Source organism: Triticum urartu, chromosome 2 (genome assembly GCF_003073215.2).
Source record: "Triticum urartu cultivar G1812 chromosome 2, Tu2.1, whole genome shotgun sequence".
Classification (NCBI taxonomy): Eukaryota; Viridiplantae; Streptophyta; class Magnoliopsida; order Poales; family Poaceae; genus Triticum; species Triticum urartu.
Window position 1 is genome coordinate 330,545,449 of NC_053023.1, and position 22,250 is coordinate 330,567,698.

Sequence of the window (22,250 nt, forward strand, 5' to 3'; positions counted from 1 at the left end):
AAACATTTTCTCGCTAAAACAGTAAAAAAAAATACACTCTGAATTTACTAGTTCACTCCATCTCAAATTCTTTTACTACTTCACTCATCCATTTTTGCTGCCAGGCCGAGATGATTCTAGATTCTTTTAAGAAAAGAATCTCTGTGTGCAGAAGAAGTTCACGCTAAGCAGTGTTGTCACTAGTATAATTCTTTCTTGTGATTTAAGCTGTGAAACAAGAAACCAGGCATCAAAGCGTAGTGTCCCAAAAGCAGCAGTAAATCACACTGTGATTGGGTGTTGCTTGCTTCTCCATCAGCTGAATTGTCATCATATCCCTATCAATTGCACACGAAACATTGATGCCAGAAAACAACAGATTGCTTACTTACACTCGAGCTTTAGTAAATCTCAGCAACGTCAACCAAGCAACCAACCAGGAAACAAGAGAGATATCCTGCTGCTTTGTGCTTTAGCAGAAACTTACGAATGAAAATATTGAGAGAGATCCCAGAGAAAAGGCACAAGCAGTAAAGAAAGCAACCATTTGCCTGCCGAGCCCTTTTTCCCGCCGGGAAGTGCTGATTTTATTTTGACGAAGCTGCATTGATGATAGATAGTGGAAAGGGAGAGAGAAAAAAAGGCAGCACCGGGCTCACACCCCCTTGTCCCTTTGCCAGCCTCCGTTTCTCTCCAGCTCAATCATTCTGAGAGCAAAGAATCCGTCTTGTCCCTTTGCCCCGCGGTTGTGCCATCCCGTGATGCCCCGCCTACCTCTGCTCTGCCACAGTGGAGTATACTACTCTACTCTACTGAGCAGAGTAGAGTACTAGACGACACTAAGCATATGATTCCCTCCCTTCACAAACCCCCAAAACTAAAAAAGCTTTTTCAAGCTGTTCCATTCACTTCACTTGCATGCACTCATCTCATTATCATCATTCAAAGGTGAGGTGTGGTGAGGTGAGGTGAGGTTCCGTTTAATCTCTTGCACTTTCTCTAGGCTATAGTAATAATATGGTTAATTTCTATTGCCAGTTCTTCATGCTGACATAGTGTGGTTAATTCCTCTTGCCAGTTCTTCAATAAAGGAATGCAAATCTGGTGATGTTTCTTGAGGGAGAGCATCTTGTTCTTGCTTGCTTTGCGGTGTCAAGGACGGACCACTGGTTATCCATCAGTCGGCCAGATCGCTGTGCGGACTGCACAATGTTTTTCTGGTGACCAGTATCTATCTCCATTAACTGTACAAGCTCCTCTCACATTAACTTTTCTGAGCTCTCAAACTCGACTTTTCCTCCCAGTCCCAGTGTCCAACAACTTCATTTGCTAATCGCTTCTGCTCCTGCGCTAGAATCCCACAATCACTATTCTTGGTTCCTCAGCTTCTTGATCCAGGAAGAAGCTGAAAGAAATCTTGTAAAAAATGGGTGGCCATGCTCTGCTCATCTTGCTGTCGGTGGCGTCCCTGTCATTGCTGCCGGGAGCCATGCCGTTGCAGCCCTCACAGGCCTGGTCCCTCTTCAAGCTCCGGCAGCTCCTGGGCGACCCGCCGGTGCTCGGCACCTGGCGTAACTACACCGACTTCTGCTACGGCGGCGACTACAAGACCGCCTCCGCCTTCGTCGAGTGCTACGAGGACAGCGTCACGCAGCTCCACATCATGGGCGAGCCCGGCGCGCGCCCGCTCCCCACCACCTTCTCCATCGACGCCTTCTTCACCACGCTGTCCAGGCTGCCGGACCTCAAGGTGCTCACGCTCACCAACCTCGGCCTCTGGGGGCCACTGCCGGGGGGGAAGATCTCCCGCCTCCAGAAGCTGGAGATCGTCAACGTCAGCTCCAACTACCTCTACGGCGAGCTCCCGCGGGGGCTGTCCCAGCTCGGCAGCCTCCAGACGCTGGTCGCGGACCACAACATGCTGGGAGGTAAGCTGCCGGGGTGGCTCAAGGACATGCCGCTGCTGGCGGTCCTCAGCCTCCGGAACAACACGCTGCAGGGGACGCTGCCGGAGTCGCTCAAGGACATGCCGTCGCTGAGGTCGCTGGTGCTGGCGTCCAACAACCTCTCCGGGAACCTGCCGGAGCTGAGCAACCTCCAGGTGATTGACATGGCCAACAACGCGCTAGGGCCCAAGTTCCCGCGGCTGGGGCGGAAGGTGGCCAGCGTGGTGCTCGCCGGCAACAAGTTCAGCGACGGCCTCCCCGCCGACATGCTCGCCTCGTGCTACCTCCTGGAGCGGCTGGACGTGTCGGGGAACAGGTTCGTGGGGCCTTTCCCGGCGGCGCTGCTGTCGCTGCCGTCCATGGAGTACCTGAGCATCGCCGGGAACAGGTTCACCGGGCGGCTCTCGGGCAACGCCTCCTGCGGCGAGAACCTCCGGTTCGTGGACCTCTCGTCGAACCTCCTGACGGGGAGCCTCCCCGGCTGCCTGCTGGCGGCCCCCGGGAAGACGGTACTCTTCTCGGCCAACTGCCTTTCCACCGGCGACGACTCCCAGTCCCAGCACCCGTCGCCTTTCTGCCGGAACCAGGCATTGGCCGTCGGGATCGTGCCTGAGCAGGGACGCGAGAAGAGTGGCGCCAAGGCCGGTGTGGTGGCCGGCATTGTCCTTGTGGGAGCATTGGTCGTGAGCGCGGCGGTGGTGTTTGTGGTGAGGAAGGCGAGGTTGCCCAAGGCGAGGCCTGCACGGAGACTGGTGGAGCACGCGTCGAGCGCTTACCCTTCGAATTTGCTGGCCGACGCGCGTAAGAATCTTTGGTCTTTGGGTTGGGTTGGGTTGGGAGGCAAAAATGGAAGGAATGCTGCTGCTAACTTGTAGTGTTTGAACAAACAAACAAACAAACAAACAAACAAACAGGTTACATATCTCAGACGGTGAAGCTGGGGGCTCTTGGCATTCCGGCATACAGATCATTCTCCTTGGTGGAGCTGGAGGCGGCCACCGATAACTTCCAGGTGTCTAGCCTCATGGGGCAAGATGCTCATGGCCAGGTAGGTCTCTGTTTTTTAGACATCTACTATCTTATAGTGCTCAACTCATGAGGAGGTTATTATTGTTGTTGATGGTCAGATGTACCGTGGACGGCTAAGCAATGGGACCCCGGTGACAATCAGGTCCCTCAAGGTGAACAAGAGCCAGAGCTTCACCCGCCACATCGAGATGATATCCAAGCTGAGGCATCGGCACCTGGTGAGCGCGCTGGGGCACTGCTTCCAGTACAACCTCGACGAGTCCACCGTTACGCACCTCTACCTCGTCTTCGAATATGTGCACAATGGCAACCTCAGGGGCAGGATTTCACGCAAGTTCTTTTTTTCTTCTCAATCCCACTCACCTCCATTGTTACCTAGCTAGTGTTTTTGTCATATGTATAATCGGAAGTGGGGCTTCATCTTCAGAAGGAACGGAAGGCCGGAAGCTGTCGTGGGGCCAAAGAATATCGACCGCCATTGGTGTGGCCAAGGGCATTCAGTTCCTGCATGGAGGGATCATACCAGGCCTGTTTGCGAATAACCTCAAGATCACCAACATTCTTATGGACCAGAATCAGGTCCCCAAAATCGGCAGCTACAACATCCCCATTCTCTCAGAGACCATGAAATCAGAGGTACTCCACTAGACTAGTAATTAACTAACTTGTACTAGTTCTCAAAAAAAGAAAAAAAGACTAATTATTAACTAACTATGTTGTTGCTTTGGAGATGCAGGGAGGAGCTGGAAGCAAGTATCCACCAGATAGGTAGCTACTTAAATACATGGACTAGTCTTATTTATCTCAATTTCAGTTGGGCCGGTGTTGCTGAAAACTAGCTAGAATTTGCAGGGTTCCGAATGGTGATAAGATTGACATGTACGATTTTGGTGTGATACTGCTGGAGGTTATCTCCGGCAGGCCCATCAGTTCCATATACGAGGTGGAGATGATGAAAGAACAGGTTCGTTTCCTTTCCTTTCCTTGTCTTGTTGCTAAGTACTTCATCCGTCCCAAAATATAAGAGCGTTTTGTATAGTAGTATCAAAAACGGTCTTATATTATGGGAGAGAGGGAGTATATTATATACAGTATATAGTAGGGCTTGTTGTAATCGGAAAAAGTTTGTGGATCGAAAAAGTTGCAATCGGCGCTGACAGCACAAGGACCCAGCAAGAGGAGCAACTTGGTGGACCCGGCGGTCAGCAAGGCCTGCTCCGACGACTCCATGAGGACCGTCATGGAGATCTGCCTCCGCTGCCTGGCCAAGGAGCCAACGCAGAGGCCCTCAGTGGAGGACGTGCTCTGGAACCTGCAGTTTGCGGCCCAGGTGCAGGATGACTCACGCAGCAGCGAGGAGTCCCCGCTCTCGCCCTCGCAGCCCCATGCACAATCTGCACACGACTGACCCACCCCACCCACCGCTAGGGTACGTCTAATACATCTAATAACTTCCCGACGATGATCTCCAAAGAAATGTGCAACTAGGATCTGAATTCTGAAATCACATGCTCATCTTGCAGGCTCACAAAAATACATTGCCAAGCATCATCATGGATTCATGGCTCAAGGCAAGGATACAAGTGTACAGCAGCTCAAGCTGGACCCCGTGATGCATATAGAGTACTACAGTTTTCACCAAGACGCCACTGGATATGATGAGTTTTCAACTTCTCAAATTAAGTAGAACCAACCTTTAATGCACTCCCATAAAACCATTATATGTTCCCACAGTGTCCTGAAATTTCCACTTTGTCTAGTCTAGAAATACAAATTTGTATGGTTTTTGAGAACTAGATATTGTAATATTCCAATGCATATTGTATCTAAAAAATAATGCTGCTACTCCCTCTAATCCAAATTAATTGGCATAGATTTAATACAACATTGAACTAAATTTATACAAAAGCAGCGCCAATTAATTTGGATCAAAACATTATTTGTAACAGATTTGCTATTTTACATCTAGATATGAAATAACCATCTCACATCTAAAAGCAGAGTCTTTGGATCACCTGTTTTTAATATTTGTGCAAAACGTGATGGTGTGGCTGCTGCGCTCGCTCGTTGAGCCTTGTCTCACGCATAGCTCATGTCCACGTTGTTGCTAGTGCCAGGTCGGGCCGTTGTCGTGTTTCTCTGGTAGGCAAATTAGACAATTTTGATCTATGAACGAAAACATTTTACAAAATGAACTGCTTTAAAAAAATGCACCCAATTAACCGTTTTGAGTGGTGACCGACACGAAGGCGCCACATTTTACGGTGCAGCGCCTAGCTCTCAGGCGTTGCACGTCTGTCTAGCGTGGCACCCCCGGCCTCACTCGTGGTTGTGCAGCGCCTAGCTGAAAGGAGCTGCATAGTGTAGTGCAACGCCTAGCTGAAAGGAGTTGCACTATCTTATTTTAAAACTGTTGTAACTTTTAATTCGTGTATCCGATGAAAATGTGCCTTACATGAATGTTGTGCATTTTTCTGTGTTCTACGCAATTGTGGCATTTTCATTTATGTTAGGATCAATTTGATTGATGGAAAATCTATGGCAAAAGTGCATCATAATATAACTAACGGAATCTGTTAAAACTTACAAACTTGGCATGATGATATCCATTGACCTATAGCTCTTATATATTTGCATCCTACATGAGTTTTGCACTACATAATGTGTACTTTCACGCCATGCCTGTCCTTGCCATGCTAATCATCTTTAACATGTTCATTTCGTGCATCTAAGTGACTAACATGATATAAATGAGCTTCTGTCACAGAAAGTTGCATTTTGTAAGATCCATAGTAATTAATCCTGGCATCATATGAATATGATCTAATTATAAAAGTTGGAAAATCTTATGTGTACTTTATGTCCATGTCATTTTCATACCCACTAAATATTTGCAGCACTATGTTTTTGAGACACTAAAGTACCTACGCAATATTCTGCTAGATTAACACGTTAATTTCACCAAGTCACTGGATGTCAATAGAACTTTGCATTTTGTAAAGATATATACTTATATACTCTTAAAATTTAGCACTTATAATGTTTGCTGTCAATAGCAAGAGCACATGTTCTTTGATTTGAACTCAGCTTTTAGGCTACTGAAAAAAGTTGCAGCTGGTTGTATTGCGTACTGCTATATTCTAACCAGGACACCCTAGTTCTAACCAGGATGACAAAACAGAGTTTGCAGAAAAACTAGTTTTCGGTGCTACTAGCTGGAAGTCAGAAGGATTATCTTTCTAGAATAATGAAAAACAAAGTTTAGTTAGCAGGAAAACTAAACCAATCTATACAAAATTCTAAATGGAAAACATGCTACCATATGTTTTTTTGTTTTTCCATAATTTTTTTTCTGTTATTTTATCATGTTTCTTTATTGGTTTTTCTCTACTTTTAATTTTTTGTTTTCAAAACTTGATCTCATTTTTTCATTTTTTTTCTGATTATTTTATCGTTTTCGTAAATTCACAAGATCCAATAAATGTTCCAAAATTTGTAAATTTGTTCATTGTTCTAAAATTGTTTGTGTTTATTAATTTGAAAAAAAATTCAAAATGTGCTCATCTCTCGCATGTTTATTGGAAAGAAAACTAATATACTAGTGAGATTATCTCCGTCGTAAGAAGAGAAGGACGCGCGAAGTGTAGCGTTGTAGTGGGACTAGCAACAACAAAAGAATGGGACACGAGTTGCTGTGTAGTAGTAATACAACTAGTAGCAACAACATGAAGGGACGCGAGCTGAGAATGGATTTTCTACCATGCACGGGATATCCCGTAAATGCATGCTAACACATGCACTGTGGTTGTATACTGTACACAGTACAATCAATTCGGCTTCTCTCTGTTTCTACTTATCCACTTCATTCTTTTTCATTTGATTTTCATGTTTGTATATCTTTGATTCAAAAGTACGTTTTCCGATCTCTTTGTATATTTGTGTTCCTAGGGATGAGAGATATGAAACGAGACTAATGTCGAATATATTATAATAAAATTTGAATTTTCAAACATGATTTAACTTAATGAAACAACCAAAAATCATAGACATTTGCCTAGTAGATTGTATATAATGTATTGAAATACATGGAGATTTCAAATTGATGCACATGCAACTTGGTAGCACTTGGTAAATTTGTTTCAAACATAATATTACGAGTTTATATTTAACATGTGTTCTTATCAAGTTATAGTAGGTTTCTTCGTGTTCTAGACTACATCACTTTGTTACATAGATTTTTACACAAATATTTAAAATGTTTATAAACTAGACTATCGGAAAAGTTGAAAAGATAAAATGGATGCAAACTGAAAACCATATGAAAAGACATGGGCGGGTACTGGGTAATTAATCTCTGCCACAAAGCTAACTATTGGAAAAATTGTCAGCATTAATGGAGGAAGTGGGGACGCATGTGCATGTAATCAAATTTCCAACTAGATGAACGGTTGTACCATGCATGGGTCCCATGCATGGTAGATATGCTTTTCTCGACGCGAGCTGTCGTTTGTACGAGACGACGACTAGCAGCATTAGCAAGGAGCAGCGGCAGCGGTAAGCCTGGCACATGCGAGTATGCTCTGGGTGGCTCTCTTTTTTAGTCATGCTGGATGATTCTCTAAAAACAAAAATTACACTGGGCTGGACAACAACAAAAATGAAAAACAACAAACAAATAAAAAGCAGCAAACAAGTGCTAAAAAACTATTAAGATGATGTCACATTAGATGTGAGATATTATCCCACATCTAGATGTGACATAGACATGCCCTATTTGTAATATACAAAATGGAAAATTTAATTGGAGAATGTTCTGGTCTTAGGGGAACTACCAAACGACTCGTGGCCCCTTCGATCTAAATCCTGCGCATGTGGGCAGCTTTCCTGGGAGGGATCGATCCTGATTTCTTTGGAGCAACTAACTAACAGTTACCCCTTTGGAGGATTCCGCAAGGGTCATTTTTTTTATGAGGGAACACGTCAAGTGGTGCGTCCATCTGTCGCTACGTGTCGTGTGTTGGACGCTCTCTATAAATATCATTTTATTTTACTTTTATGTATGCTTTTGGGGTTTAGGTCGATTTTTGGGTTTTTATGAATTTTTAGTTTTCGCCTGCTATCCCTGGTTTTTGGAGGATTTTTTTACAAAGCGGTACTTTTCTATGAAAAGCACAACCTGTGTTGGAGAAGCACAACTATGCTTTTTAAAAAAGGAAGAAACACAGATATGTTTCCACGAGAAGCACAATGATGTGATTATCATAAAGCACAACTGTGCTTCCCAAAAATGGAAAAGTATAGTCTATATTTCCACGAGAAGCACAACCGTGCTTATCAAAAAAGAAAAAGCACAGGTGCGCTTCCAAAAAATGTGAAAGAGCACAAGTCGTCGTCATAGCCATCTCTGGCATCCTAGCCACCATGGTGAGATCTCTATCTCTCTCAGCCATTTGATCATGCACACACGCATGAGATTAGATCTTATAACCGATATGAACCAATCAGAAGACGCCATGTCATTTTTGACTCGAAGGGGTATCGGTTGATTTGGAGCATCTAGATTCATCTAAATCCAACGGTTGTATTATACCACATGCCGAATGGGTATCTACCAATCAAGGCACGATATGTGTCCTTAATTTTTCTTTTAATTTCTTTTCTGCCGATTTAATATCTGTAACTTTTGAAGGAAGGCCTCTGCAACTTCAAACTCTTATAACATTTTAAACACAACTCCAAATGAGGTGATTCTCTTTGCATAGTGACCTCATGAAATTCTTTATTTATGATAAGCAAATAATTTTCACTTTGCACACTTCAATTTCAAATTTGAATATGAATCTTTTTAGGGGCTAAAATGCAAAGATAATTTCAATTTGAGTGGATATTTTTGTAGATTGACCCTTATGTAATGAATATTCAATTAGGTCCACTAAAATTCAAATTTGCACAAATTCAATTGAACTAATAAAATTTAGTAAATAGCAAAATTTGTTCCCATGGCAACCATTTTCGCTGCCATGTCAGAGGTTTCAGAAATGTTGCCATGGTAGCCAATTTCATTGCCATGTGACCAATTCAAATTGTCATTTAAATTTCTCATAACTTTTGATCTATGGCTCCAAATTTGAAAACTCCTTTTGCTTTTTGTTCAGAAAGTTCAAACCACACTTTTGGAACATGTCTTGCCCAAGTTTGAATCATTGTGAATTCAAACTATTTGAACTTAAATTCAAAGACTATTGAACATATAACTGGAATCACAAGTCTAGATCAAATGAATCATTTTGTGAATTGATTTAAATGATGATCATAATGTTTGAACCATGTTCGGACTGAATTTGTTTTGCCAAGTTCGAATTATTTCAAATTTGAACTCACACGTAAGTTTGAATTATGAACTCAACTTCATTGGAATTTCAAACATTAATCTTTGTGTGCATTGATGCAAATGATGGATTCATATTTACCTAAAACTTTTGAATTCAATTGAGGTCATTCAAATATGAATACGAACTTGTTTGATCATATTTCATAAATCATTAATCCAGTTGTAGTGAGTCCTTTTGCATATTGAGCAATGAACCCTCGCATCACATAATTCATATTCAAATGCTGAATATCAAATTTCCTTGATTCATTTGAACTTGAATTGAAACCTCAATCCACTACAACTTGAATTAGTATTCCTATTCAAAATGATTCCACCTGCATATGAACCCTTATGTCATGCAATCCAATGAACAACTTATATGTTGTTTCTCAAATTCCATCAATTCTTTTGAGTTAATACCTTCACGCATAATCTCACAACACTATCAACACCTAAACCATACACCCAACTTAGTTATGTTGTTTGTTTCATTTCTTGTATTGAATGTTTGTTTACATGAACTATTCTCTTTTGGTACGATAGATTATTCGAAGAGCGTAGAGTAGCACTACCAAGATTGTGAGAATGAAGGAACTTCGTTAATACAAGGCAAGGCAAGTGAAACTTTGATCATGATGCCCTATTTTCGTTATGCATTGTAGTAGTATAGTCCTCTAGTCCGGGCCTCATGGGAAACTCTGTTGACATCAAAGTATTCCTTTTTGCTTGCTTGATTTTATTTGCTTAGGGCATCACCAACGTCGACCCGCAAATTCCTTCGGTATATGTCCATTTTTGTGTCTGGACGTGGTCCGCGGACATGATACGGGAGGGGGCCATCCAACCCTAATTACAAAGTATCCATATGGGAGAAAAAAAGTAGGTGGGGACCATGCATGTGATGGCTATTGTGGTGTGGTGTCTTGTTGGGAGGAGAGAGAGGAGAATGGGGCCATGCATGTGAAGAGAGAGAAAAGAGAGGAGGATCACACAGAAGTTTTTGGTTGGTCAAGTGAATGTCCAGACTTCGGTATATCTGCCCTACTTTCGTCTTCAATTTACCGAAACACGAACCTGCGGACTGCTTCGCGGACCGATACTGGTCCTCATTGGATTGCAAAAGTGAAAAATGTGTCCGATCGAACATATATCGAAGTTTTGCAGGTCTCTTGGAGATGTCATTATGCAGCGTAACTCTCAAGTGAAGCATATTTAATAAATCTTGAAAAATAAGAAACTCAAAGTGTGGTAGAGTTGTCATATCCGCGTCCCATAAGAGCAACTCCAACGCGCCGACTAAACGAACCACGATTTTGTACGCCTTTTGTCGTTTGGGTCGGCCGCCCGCTCGGCGTCCACCGTGTTTATCATTTGGGTCGATAGTGCGCCCAACACCCGCGATCCATTTCATGTTCGCGCACAAATTTGAAAAGGACCGCAACCATAGATCATGCCAGCGGCCATGTCGTTGCCCAAAGTTCATGTCGACACCATGCTAGCGGTCGACATACAATGCCAGCTCCAAAAAAACACCACATAGTTCATGCGAGCGCACTTGCCAGCGGCCGACACACATGCCAGAACACAAAAAGGGGCCAGAAATTCAACCATGCCATCTCGGTTGCGGTCATGCCAGCAGACTTTCCCGACATACAAAAAAGGGATGGCGGTCGCCGCCATGGATCACTCGTCGTCGAACTTGAGCATGTCGGCCTGCATCTTATCAAACCACGGCCTCTTCCTCGGTGACACGGTGTTGAGGTTGAAGGAAATATGCCCTAGAGGCAATAATAAAGTTGTTATTTCCTTATTCATGATAAAGGTTTATTATTCATGCTAGAATTGTATTGATCGGAAACCTTAATACATGTGTGAATACATAAACAAACATCGTGTCCCTAGTAAGCCTCTACTAGACTAGCTCGTTGATCAAAGATGGTTAAGGTTTCCTAACCATAGACATGAGTTATCATTTGAGAGAATTATGTGATGGAAAAGACCCATCTGTTAGCTTAGCATAATGATCATTCAGTTTTATTGCTATTGCTTTCTTCATGACAAATACATATTCCTACGACTATGAGATTATGCAACTCCCGGATACCGGAGGAATGCCTTGTGTGCTATCAAACGTCACAACATAACTGGGTGATTACAAAGATGCTCTACAAGTATCTCCGAAGGTGTTTGTTGAGTTGGCATAGATCGAGATTAGGATTTGTCACTCCGAGTATCAGAGAGGTATCTCTAGGCCCTCTTGGTAATACACATCATAAGCTTGCAAGAAAATGACTAAGGAGTTAGTCACGAGGTGATGTATTACGGAGCGAGTAAAGAAACTTGCCGGTAACAAGATTGAACTAGGTATAAAGATGCCGATGATCGAATCTCGGGCAAGTAACATACCGATGGACAAAGGGAATTACATATGTTGTCATAACGGTTCGACCGATAAAGATCTTCATAGAATATGTAGGAGCCAATATGAGCATCCAGGTTCCACTATTGGTTATTGACCGGAGAGGTGTCTCGGTCATGTCTACATAGTTCTCGAACCCGTAGGGTCCGCACGCTTAACGTTCGATGATGATATAGTATTATATGAGTTATGTGATTTGGTGACTGAATGTTGTTTGGAGTCCCGGATGAGATCACGGACATGATGAGGAGTATCAAAATGGTCGAGAGGTAAAGATTGATATATAGGACGATGATATTCGGACATCGGAAGTGTTCCAGAGGGTACCAGGTACATATCGGGTCACCGGAAGGGGTTCCGGGCACCCCCGGCAAAAGATATGGGCGTTATGGGACAAGAGGGGAAATGCACCTGCCACAAGGGGCTGGTGCACCCCCATATGGGCCAGAAATGGAGGAGAAGGAAAGGGGAAGGAGGAAAGTAAAGAAAGGGAATAGGATTCCCCGTTCCTTCTCCCTTCCCCCTCTTTCCTTCCCCCTCCGACTAATATGGAAGGGAGGGGGCGCCACTTGGGAGGAGCCCAAGTAGGACTCGAACTACTTGGGGCGCCCTCCCGGCTTCTCCCTCCTCCCCCACCTATATATATGTGGGAGGGGGGGGGCGCCTAGCACACCCAGACAATTGCCTAGCCGTGTGCGCCCCCCTCCACTGTTTACACCCCGGGTCATATTTTCGTAGTGCTTATGCAAAGCCCTACGGAGATCACTTCACTATCACCGCTACCACGCCGTCTTGCTGACGAAAATCATCTACTACCTCGACGTCTTGCTGGATCAAGAAGGCGAGGGACGTCACTGAGCTGAACGTGTGCAGAACGCGGAGGTGTCATGCGTTCGGTACTTGATCGGTTGAAGCGCGAAGGAGTTTGACTACATCAACCGCATTATGAAACGCTTCCACTTATGGTCTACGAGGGTACACAGACACACTCTCCCCTCGTTGCTATGCATCTCCATGGATAGATCATTGTACGTGCATATTTTTTTTCCATGCAACAATTTCCAATAGTGATATCAGAGCCAGGTGTATGCGTAGATGATATGCACGAGTAGAATACAAAGAGTGGTGGGCGGTGATAGTCATAGTGCTTACCACCAACGTCTTATTTTGATTTGGCGGTATTGTGGGATGAAGCGGCCAAAACCAACCTTACATGTCCACGTACATGAGACCAGTTCCACCGACAGACATGCAACTAGTTTTGCATAAAGGTGGTTGGGGGTGTCTGTTTCTCCTACTTTAGTTGAATCGAATTTGACTAAGGCTGGTCCTTGAAGAAGGTTAAAACAGCAAACTTGATGGAACACCATTGTGGTTTTATGGGTAGGTAAGAACGGTTCTTGCTAGAAGCCCGTAGCAGCCACGTAAAACTTGCAACAACAAAGTAGAGGACGTCTAACTTGTTTTTGTAGGGTATGTTGTGATGTGATATGGTCAAGACATGATGAGATATACATTATTGTATGAGATGATCATGTTTTGTAAGATATCTGGCAACCAGCAGGAGCCGTATGGTTCTCTTTATTGTATGAAATGCATATGCCATGTAATTTCTTTACTTCATCGCTATGAGTTAGCAATAGTTGTAAAAGCAATAGTTGGCGAGATGGCCATGATGCTACGATGGAGATCAAGGTGTCGAGCCGGTGACGATTGAGATCATGATGATGCTTTGGATATGGATATCAAAAGCACACGATGATGGCCATATCATGTCACATATTTTGGTTGCATGTGATGTTTATCTTTTATGCATCTTATTTTTCTTAGTACGACTGTAGCATTATAAGATGATCCTTCACTAAATTTCAAGGTATAAGTGTTCTCCCTGAGTATGCACCGTTTCTACAGTTCGTGGTGTTGAGACACCACGTGATGATCGGGTGTGATAGACAGTGTCCTAACCCTAACACAATCGGTCCCTAAGTAGGTGGTTCTCTCTCAGAAAATGAATGCTGGAAGTGTAGGCACATTCTGATGGCTGTCTCCATGAATGGAAGATGGGTGGAGGGGTATATATAGCCTCCACACAAAATCTAACCATTACACACAATTTACCAAACTCGGTAGGACCGAATAGTGAAACTCGGTCAGACCGATTTAGGTCAAAATGTGAACGTTAGGCTTTTCGGTGGGACTGACATGTCAACTCGATGGGACCGATTGTGTTAGGGTTAGGGCATAACGTAATCTCGGTGAGACCGATCACATGAACTTGGTGAGACCAATCACATGAACTCGGTGAGACCGATTTCTGTAATAGGCAAACAATGAGTTGGTCAGGCAAACTCGGTGGGACCGAAACGTTACAAAAAGAAAATAGAGAGTTTGCATTGCGAACTCGGTGGGACCGATCGCTTATCTCAGTTAGACCGAACATTACAAAGGGAAACAGAGAGTTTGCAATCCCATTTGGTGAGATCGAGATCCCTATCGGTGAGACCGAACTGATTAGGGTTTATGGCTATGGCTATGTCAAATGAACTCGGTGGCATCGGAAAGATCAAATTGGTGGGAATGAGTTTGACTTTTGGTTTGGGACATATGAGGATATGAGAAAGTGGTTGAGGGCTTTTGGAGCATATCACTAAGCATTTTGAGAAAGCAAGCCATTAAGAAACACCTCATCCCCTTTTAACAGTATTGGATTTTCCTATGGACTCAATGTGATCTTGGATCACTAAAATGAAAATGTAGAGTCTTGAGCTTGTGCCAATATGTGTCCATAGCATTTTGAGGGGTCCACATTTCTAGTCCATGCCATGCCATTCATTGAACTTTCTAAAATGATTATCTTGAAAGAATATTAGTCCAATGAGCTATATGTTGTTAAGAATTACCAAAACCACCCAGGGATTAGTTGCACTTTCAACTTGACGAGCCTAGCATGTACAAACATGGCCTCGGAATACGGAAGACCGAAAGGTCGAACATGAATTATATAGTAGATATGATCAACATAGAGATGTTCACCATTGATGACTACTCCATCTCACGTGATGATCAGACATGGATTAGTTGATTTGGATCACATATCATTTAGATGACTTGATAGATGTCTATCTAAGTGGGAGTTCTTAAGTAATTTGATTAATTGAAATTAATTTATCATGAACTTAGTCCTAATAGTATTTGAAAATTATGTTGTAGATCAATAGCTCGCGTTATAGCTCCCCTATGTTTTTGATATGTTCCTAGAGAAAACTAGGTTGAAAGATGATAGTAACAATGATGCGGACTGGGTCCGTAATGTGAGGATTATCCTCATTGCTGCATAGAAGAATTATGTCCTTGATGCACCGCTAGATGACAGACCTATTGCAGGAGTGGATGCAGACGTTATGAATGTTTGGCAAGCTCGGTATGATGACTACTTGATAGTTTAGTGCGCCATGCCTTACGGCTTAGAATCGGGGCTGCAAAGACGTTTTGAACGCCACAGAGCATATGAGATGCTCCAAGAGCTGAATTGGTATTTCAGACTCATGCGCGTGTCGAGAGGTATGGCACCTCTAACAAGTACTTTGCCTACAAGATGGAGGAGAATAACTCAGCCCGTGAGCATGTGCTCAGAATGTTTGGGTACTACAATCACGTGAATCAAGTGGGTGTTAATCTTCCAGATAAGATAGTGATTGACAGAGTTCTCTAGTCACTACCACCAAGTTACTAGAACTTCGTGATGAACTATAATATGCAAGGGATGACAAAAATGATTCTCGAGCTCTTCGCGACGCTAAAATCAGCGAAGGTAGAAATCAAGAAAGGGCATCAAGTGTTGATGGTTAACAAGACCACTAGTTTCAAGATATGGGACAAGGGAAAAAAGGGAACTTCAAGAAGAATGGCAATCAAGTTCCATTCCCGTGAAGAAGCCCAAAGATGGACCTAACCCTTAAACTGAGTGCGACTACTACAAAGGGAATGGTCACTGGAAACAGATCTGCCCCAAATACTTGGCGGATAAGAAGGATGGCAAAGTGAACAAAGGTATATTTGATATACATGTTATTGATGTGTACTTTACTAGTGTTCATAGTAGACCATGGGTATTTGATACCAGTTCAGTTGCTAAGATTAGTAACTCGAAACATGAGGTGCAAAATGAAAAGAGACTAGTTAAGGGCGAGGTGACGATGTGTGTTAGAAGTGATTCCAAGGTTGATAAGATCACCATCACATACTCCCTCTACCTTCGGGATTAGTGTTGAACCTCAATAAATGTTATTTGGTGTTTGCGTTGAGCATGAATATGATTGGGTCATGTTTATTGTAATACGATTATTCATTTAAGTCAGATTGTTGTTCTGTTTAGATGAATAAAACCTTCTATGGTCATACACCCAATGTAAATGGTTTATTGAATTTCGATCGTAGTAATACACATATTCATAATATTGATACCAAAAGATACAAAGTTTGATAATGATAGTGCAACATATTTGTGGCACTACCGTTTAGGTCATATTGGTGTAAATCGCCTGAAGAAACTCCATGCAGATGGACTTTCAGAATCACTTGATCATGAATCATTTGATACTTGTGAACCATGCCTCATGGGCAAGATGACTAAAACTCTGTTCTATGAAACAATGGAGCAAGCCAATGACCTATTGAATAATACATACCGATGTATGCGGTCCGATGAGTATTGAGGCACGCGGCGGGTATCATTATTTTCTGACCTTCACAAATGATTTGAGCAGATATGGGTATATCTACTTAATGAAACACAAGTCTGAAACATTTGAAAAGTTCAAAGAATTTCAGAGTAAAGTGGAGAATCATCATAACAAGAAAATAAAGTTTCTATGATCTGATTGCGGGAGCGAATATTTGAGTTACAAGTTTGTCCTTCATTTAAAACAATGTGGAATAGTTTCACAACTCACACCACCTGGAACACCACATCGTAATGGTGTGTCCAAACATCGTAACCGTACTTTATTTGATTGGTGCAATCTATGATGTCTCTTAACGATTTACCACTATCATTTTGGGGTTATGCATTAGAAATAGCTGCATTCACATTAAATAGGGCACTGTCTAAATCCGTTGAGACGTGATGTCGCTTGAAGCTACATCGGTATTTCCCCAAAGAGGAAGGGATGATGCAGCACATCGGCGGTAGGTATTTCCCTCATATATGAAACCAAGGTTATCGAACCATTAGGAGAACCAAGCAACAGAACCTAAACAGCCCCTGCACACATATGACAAATCCCCGCAACTCGATGTGTTAAGGGGGTTGTCAATCCCTTTCGGGTACTGTGCCAGAAATTGGTGCATGACGGGAAAAAGTTGTAATAGATTGGATAAATAGATCACAAATAAAATAAAGTGCAGCAAAGTATTTTTGGGGTTTTTGGATTAATAGATCTGAAAATAAATGCAAATAAAAGTAGATCGCAAGGCAAATAATATGAGAAAGGGACCCGGGGCCGTAGGTTTCACTAGTGGCTTCTCTCGAGAAAAATAGCAAAGCGGTGGGTGAACAAATTACTGTTGGGCAATTGATAGAACTTCAAATACTCATGACGATATCCAGGCAATGATCATTGCTACCTCTTGAGCATGCGTTGGTTTTCCCTTGAAGTGGAAAGGGTGATGCAGCAAAGTAGCGTAAGTATTTACTTCAGTTTTTGAGAACCAAGTTATCAATGCAGTAGGAGACTACACGCAAGTAGCATAGTACCTGCACAAACAAACAAGAACCTCGCAACCAACACGATAAAGGGGTTGCCAATCCCTTTACGGTCACTTACGAGAGTGAGATCTGATAGAGATAATAAGGTAAATAGTTTTGGTATTTTTGTGATATAGATTGGAAAATAAAGATTTCAATATAAACGGCGACATAAATGGCTAGTTGACGGGAAACTAATATGATGTAAAGTAGACCCGGGGGCCATAGATTTCACTAGTGGCTTCTCTCAAGATAGCAAGTATTACGGTGGGAGAACAAATTACTTCCGAGCAATTGATAGAAAAGCGCATAGTTATGATGATATCTAAGGCAATGATCATGAATATAGGCACCACGTCCATGACAAGTAGACCGGAACGATTCTACATCTACTAGTATTACTCCACACATCGACCGCTATCCAGCATGCATCTAGAGTATTAAGTTCATAAGAACGGAGTAATGCTTTAGGCAAGATGACATGATGTAGAGGGATAAACTCAAGCAATATGATATAAACCCCATCTTTTTATCCTCGATGGCAACAATACAATACGTGCCTTGCTGCCCCTGCTGTCACTGGGAAAGGACACCGCAAGATTGAACCCAAAGCTAAGCACTTCTCCCATTGCAATAAAGATCAATCTAGTAGGCCAAACTAAACCGATAATTCGAAGAGACTTGCAAAGATATCAAATCATGCATATAAGAATTCAGGGAAGAATCAAATAATATTCATAGATAATCAAGTCATAAACCCACAATTCATTGGATCTCGGCAAACACACCGCAAAAAGAGTAACATCGAATAGATCTCCAAGAAGATCGAGGAGAAATTTGTATTGAGATCCAAAGAGAGAGAAGAAGCCATCTAGCTAATAACTATGGACCCGAAGGTCTGTGGTAAACTACTGAAACATCATCGGAGAGGCTATGGTGTTGATGTAGAAGCCCTCCGTGATCGAATCCCCCTCTGGTGGAGCGCCGGAAAAGGCCCCAAGATGGGATCTCACGGGTACAGAAGGTTGCGGTGGTGGAAAAGGTGTTTCGTTGGTCTCCTGGAAGGTTTTAGGGTATAAGAGTATATATAGGCGAAAGAAATAGGTCTGTGGAGGTGCGAGGGACCCACAAGGGTGGGGGCTGCGCTCTCCTGCCTCGTGGCTCCCTCGCTACTTCCTTGACGTCCACTCCAAGTCTCCTGGATCACGTTTGTTCCAAAAAAGATCCTCGCGAAGGATTCATTCCGTTTGGATTCCGTTTGATATTCCTTTTCTGCGAAACACTGAAATAGGCAAAAAACAACAATTTGCACTAGGCTTTCGGTTAATAGTTTCGTCCAAAAAATAATATAAAAAGGTATATTAAAGGCCATTAAACATCCAAAACAGATAATATAATAGCATGGAACAATAAAGAATTATAGATACGTTGGAGACGTATCAAGCATCCCCAAGCTTAATTCCTGCTCGTCCTCGAGTAGGTAAATGATAGAAACAGAATTTTTGATGTGGAATGCTCCCAAACATAATTTTCAATGTAATTCTCTTTATTGTGGCATGGATATTCAGATCCGAAAGATTCAAGATAAAAGTTTAATATTGACATAAAAATAATAATACTTAAAGCATACTAACTAAGCAATTATGTCTTCTCAAAATAACATGGCCAAAGAAAGTTATCCCTACAAAATCATATAGTCTGGCTATGCTCTATCTTCATCACACAAAATATTTAAATCATGCACAACCCCGATGACAAGCCAAGCAATCGTTTCATACTTTTGATGTTCTCAAACTTTTTCAATCTTCACGCAATACATGAGCGTGAGCCATGGATATAGCACTATAGGTGGAATAGAATGGTGGTTGTGGAGAAGACAAAATGGAGAAGATAGTCTCACATCAACTAGGCGTATCAATGGGCAATGGAGATGCCCATCAATAGATATTAATGTGAGTGAGTAGGGATTGCCATGCAACGGATGCACTAGAGCTATAAATGTATGAAAGCTCAACAAAAGAAACTAAGTGGGTGTGCATCCAACTTTCTTGCTCAGGAAGACCTAGGGCATTTTGAGGAAGCCCATCATTGGAATATACAAGCCAAGTTCTATAATGAAAAATTCCCACTAGTATATGAAAGTGACAACATAAGAGACTCTATCTTGAAGATCATGGTGCTACTTTGAAGCACAAGTGTGGAAAAAGGATAGTAGCATTGCCCCTTCTCTCTTTTGCTCTAATTTTTTTATTTGGGCATCTTCTTTTTTATGGCCTCTTTTTATTTTTTTTATTTTTTGTCCGGAGTCTCATCCCGACTTGTGGGGGAATCATAGTCTCGATCATCCTTTCCTCACTGGGACAATGCTCTAATAATGATGATCATCACACTTTTATTTACTTACAACTCAAGAATTACAACTCGATACTTAGAACAAAATATGACTCTACGTGAATGCCTCCGGTGGTGTACCGGGATGTGCAATGAATCAAGAGTGACATGTATGGAAAACTATGAATGGTGGCTTTGCCACAAATACGATGTCAACTACATGATCAAGCAAAGAAATATGACAATGATGGAGCATGTCATAATAAATGAAACGGTGGAAAGTTGCATGGCAATATATCTCGGAATGGCTATGGAAATGCCATAATAGGTAGGTATGGTGGATGTTTTGAGGAAGGTAAATAGTGGATTTATGGTACCGGCAAAAGTTGCACGGTACTAGAGAGGCTAGCAATGGTGGAAGGATGAGAGTGCGTATAATCCATGGACTCAACATTAGTCATAAAGAACTCACATACTTATTGCAAAAATCTATTAGTTATCGAAACAAAGTATTACACGCATTCTCCTAGGGGGATAGATTGGTAGGAAAATACCATCGCTCGTCCCCGACCGCCACTCATAAGGAAGACAATCAAAAAAATAAACCATGCTCCGACTTCATCACATAACAGTTCACCATACGTGCATGCTACGGGAATCACAAACTTTAACACAAGTATCTCTCAAATTCACAACTACTCAAGTAGAATGACTCTAATATCACCATATTCATATCTCAAAACAATCATAAAGAATCAAACTTCTCATAGTATTCAATGCACTTTTTATGGAAGTGTTTTATCATACCCATATTGAATGCCTATCATATTAGGACTAATCTCATAACCAAAGAAATTACCATGATGGTCTAAAAGACTCTCAAAATAATATAAGTGAAGCATGACAGATCACTAATTTCTACAAAATAAAACCACCACCGTGCTCTAAAAAGAAAATATAAGTGAAGCACTAGAGCAAAATTATCTAGCTCAAAGGATATAAGTGAAGCACATAGAGTATTCTAACAAATTCCAATTCGTGTGTGTATCTCCCAAAAGGTGTGTACAGCAAGGATGATTGTGGTAAACTAAAAAGCAAAGACTCAAATCATACAAGATTCTCCAAGCAAAACACATATCATGTGGTGAATACAAATATAGCCTCAAGTAAAGTTACCGATAGACAAAGACGAAAGAGGGGATGCCTTCCGGGGAATCCCCAAGCTTAGGCTTTTGGTTGTCCTTGGATTTTACCTTGGTGTGCCTTGGTAATCCACAATCTTAGGCTCTTTCCACTCCTTGTTCCAAAATCCAGCAAATCTTTAGCCAAAAACTTGAAAACTTCGCAACACAAAACTCAACAGAAAATCTCATGAGCTCCTTTAGTATAAGAAAACAAATCACCACTTAAGATACTGTAATTAACTCATTATTTATTTATATTGGTGTTAAACCTACTGTATTCCAACTTCTATATGGTTCATACCCCCCCGATACTAGCCATAGATTCATCAAAATAAGCAAACAACACACGAAAAACAGAATCTGTCAAAAACAGAATAGTCTATAGTAATCTGTAGGTTTCGAATACTTATGTAACTCCAAATATTCTACCAAATTAGGAAGTCCTAAATAATTCGTATATTGATCTACTGCAGTTGGAATTGGTATTTTATCGCTCTCTGGTTAAAAATGCAAATTATTCTTCTGAGCGCATACTTTTTGTTTTTTTAGCAAGATCAAACAACAATCATCCAAGAAGATCCTAAAGGCTTTACTTGGCACAAACACTAATTAAAACATAAAAAACACAATCATAAAATAGGATAGATGATTTATTTATTACTAAACAGGAACAAAAATCAAGGAACAAAAATAAAATTGGGTTGCCTCCCAACAAGCGCTATCGTTTAACGCCCCTAGCTAGGCATAAACACGAGAATAGATCTAGGTATTGTCATCTTTGGTATGCAATCCATAAGTGGCCCTCATAATAGATTTGTAAGGTAATTTAATTTTCTTCCTAGGAAAGTGTTCCATACCTTTCCTTAATGGAAATTGGAATCTAATATTTTCTTCTTTCATATCAATAATTGCACCAATCGTTCTAAGGAAAGGTCTACCAAGAATAATCGGACAAGTAGGATTGCAATCTATATCAAGAACAATGAAATCTACCGGCACATAATTCCTATTTGCAACAATAAGAACATCATTAATCCTTCCCATAGTTTTCTTAATGGTGGAATTCGCAAGATGCAAATTTAAAGAACAATCATCAAATTCACGGAAACCTAGCACATAACACAAAGGTTTGGGAATCCTGGAAACACTAGCACCCAAATCACATAAAGCATAGCATTCATGATCTCTAATTTTAATTTTAATAGTAGGTTCCCACTCATCATAAATTTTTCTAGGAATAGAA

The 22,250-nt window shown here is 41.8% G+C and overlaps 1 protein-coding gene across 5 annotated transcripts; it reads left to right on the plus strand.

The window, feature by feature from the left end:
* The first annotated feature begins 684 nt into the window (after positions 1 to 684).
* Positions 685 to 4,809, plus strand: LOC125537208 (probable inactive leucine-rich repeat receptor-like protein kinase At3g03770). Of its 5 annotated transcripts, XM_048700508.1 has the most exons (10): positions 685 to 947; positions 1,058 to 1,225; positions 1,365 to 2,726; positions 2,840 to 2,973; positions 3,053 to 3,284; positions 3,382 to 3,590; positions 3,691 to 3,722; positions 3,798 to 3,918; positions 4,096 to 4,383; positions 4,478 to 4,809. In XM_048700508.1, the coding sequence occupies exons 3-9, from the start codon at positions 1,406 to 1,408 to the stop codon at positions 4,360 to 4,362; spliced, it is 2,316 nt and encodes a 771-aa protein (XP_048556465.1). In that variant the 5' UTR covers positions 685 to 947; positions 1,058 to 1,225; positions 1,365 to 1,405; the 3' UTR covers positions 4,363 to 4,383; positions 4,478 to 4,809. The 5 variants fall into 5 exon arrangements, with proteins under 5 accessions (XP_048556465.1, XP_048556462.1, XP_048556466.1 ...); XM_048700505.1 differs by having other exon boundaries at positions 1,058 to 2,726; XM_048700509.1 differs by having other exon boundaries at positions 1,058 to 2,726; positions 3,807 to 3,918.
* Positions 4,810 to 22,250: the final 17,441 nt, after the last annotated feature.

Bases quoted from the DNA above. Each gene is read 5' to 3' on its own strand.
- LOC125537208 (XM_048700505.1), top strand. From the start codon at position 1,406: ATGGGTGGCCATGCTCTGCTCATCTTGCTGTCGGTGGCGTCCCTGTCA. The intron at 3,285-3,381 runs GCAAGTTCTTTT...CTTCATCTTCAG, and splicing joins CCTCAGGGGCAGGATTTCAC to AAGGAACGGAAGGCCGGAAG. The intron at 3,919-4,095 runs GTTCGTTTCCTT...GGATCGAAAAAG, and splicing joins TGGAGATGATGAAAGAACAG to TTGCAATCGGCGCTGACAGC.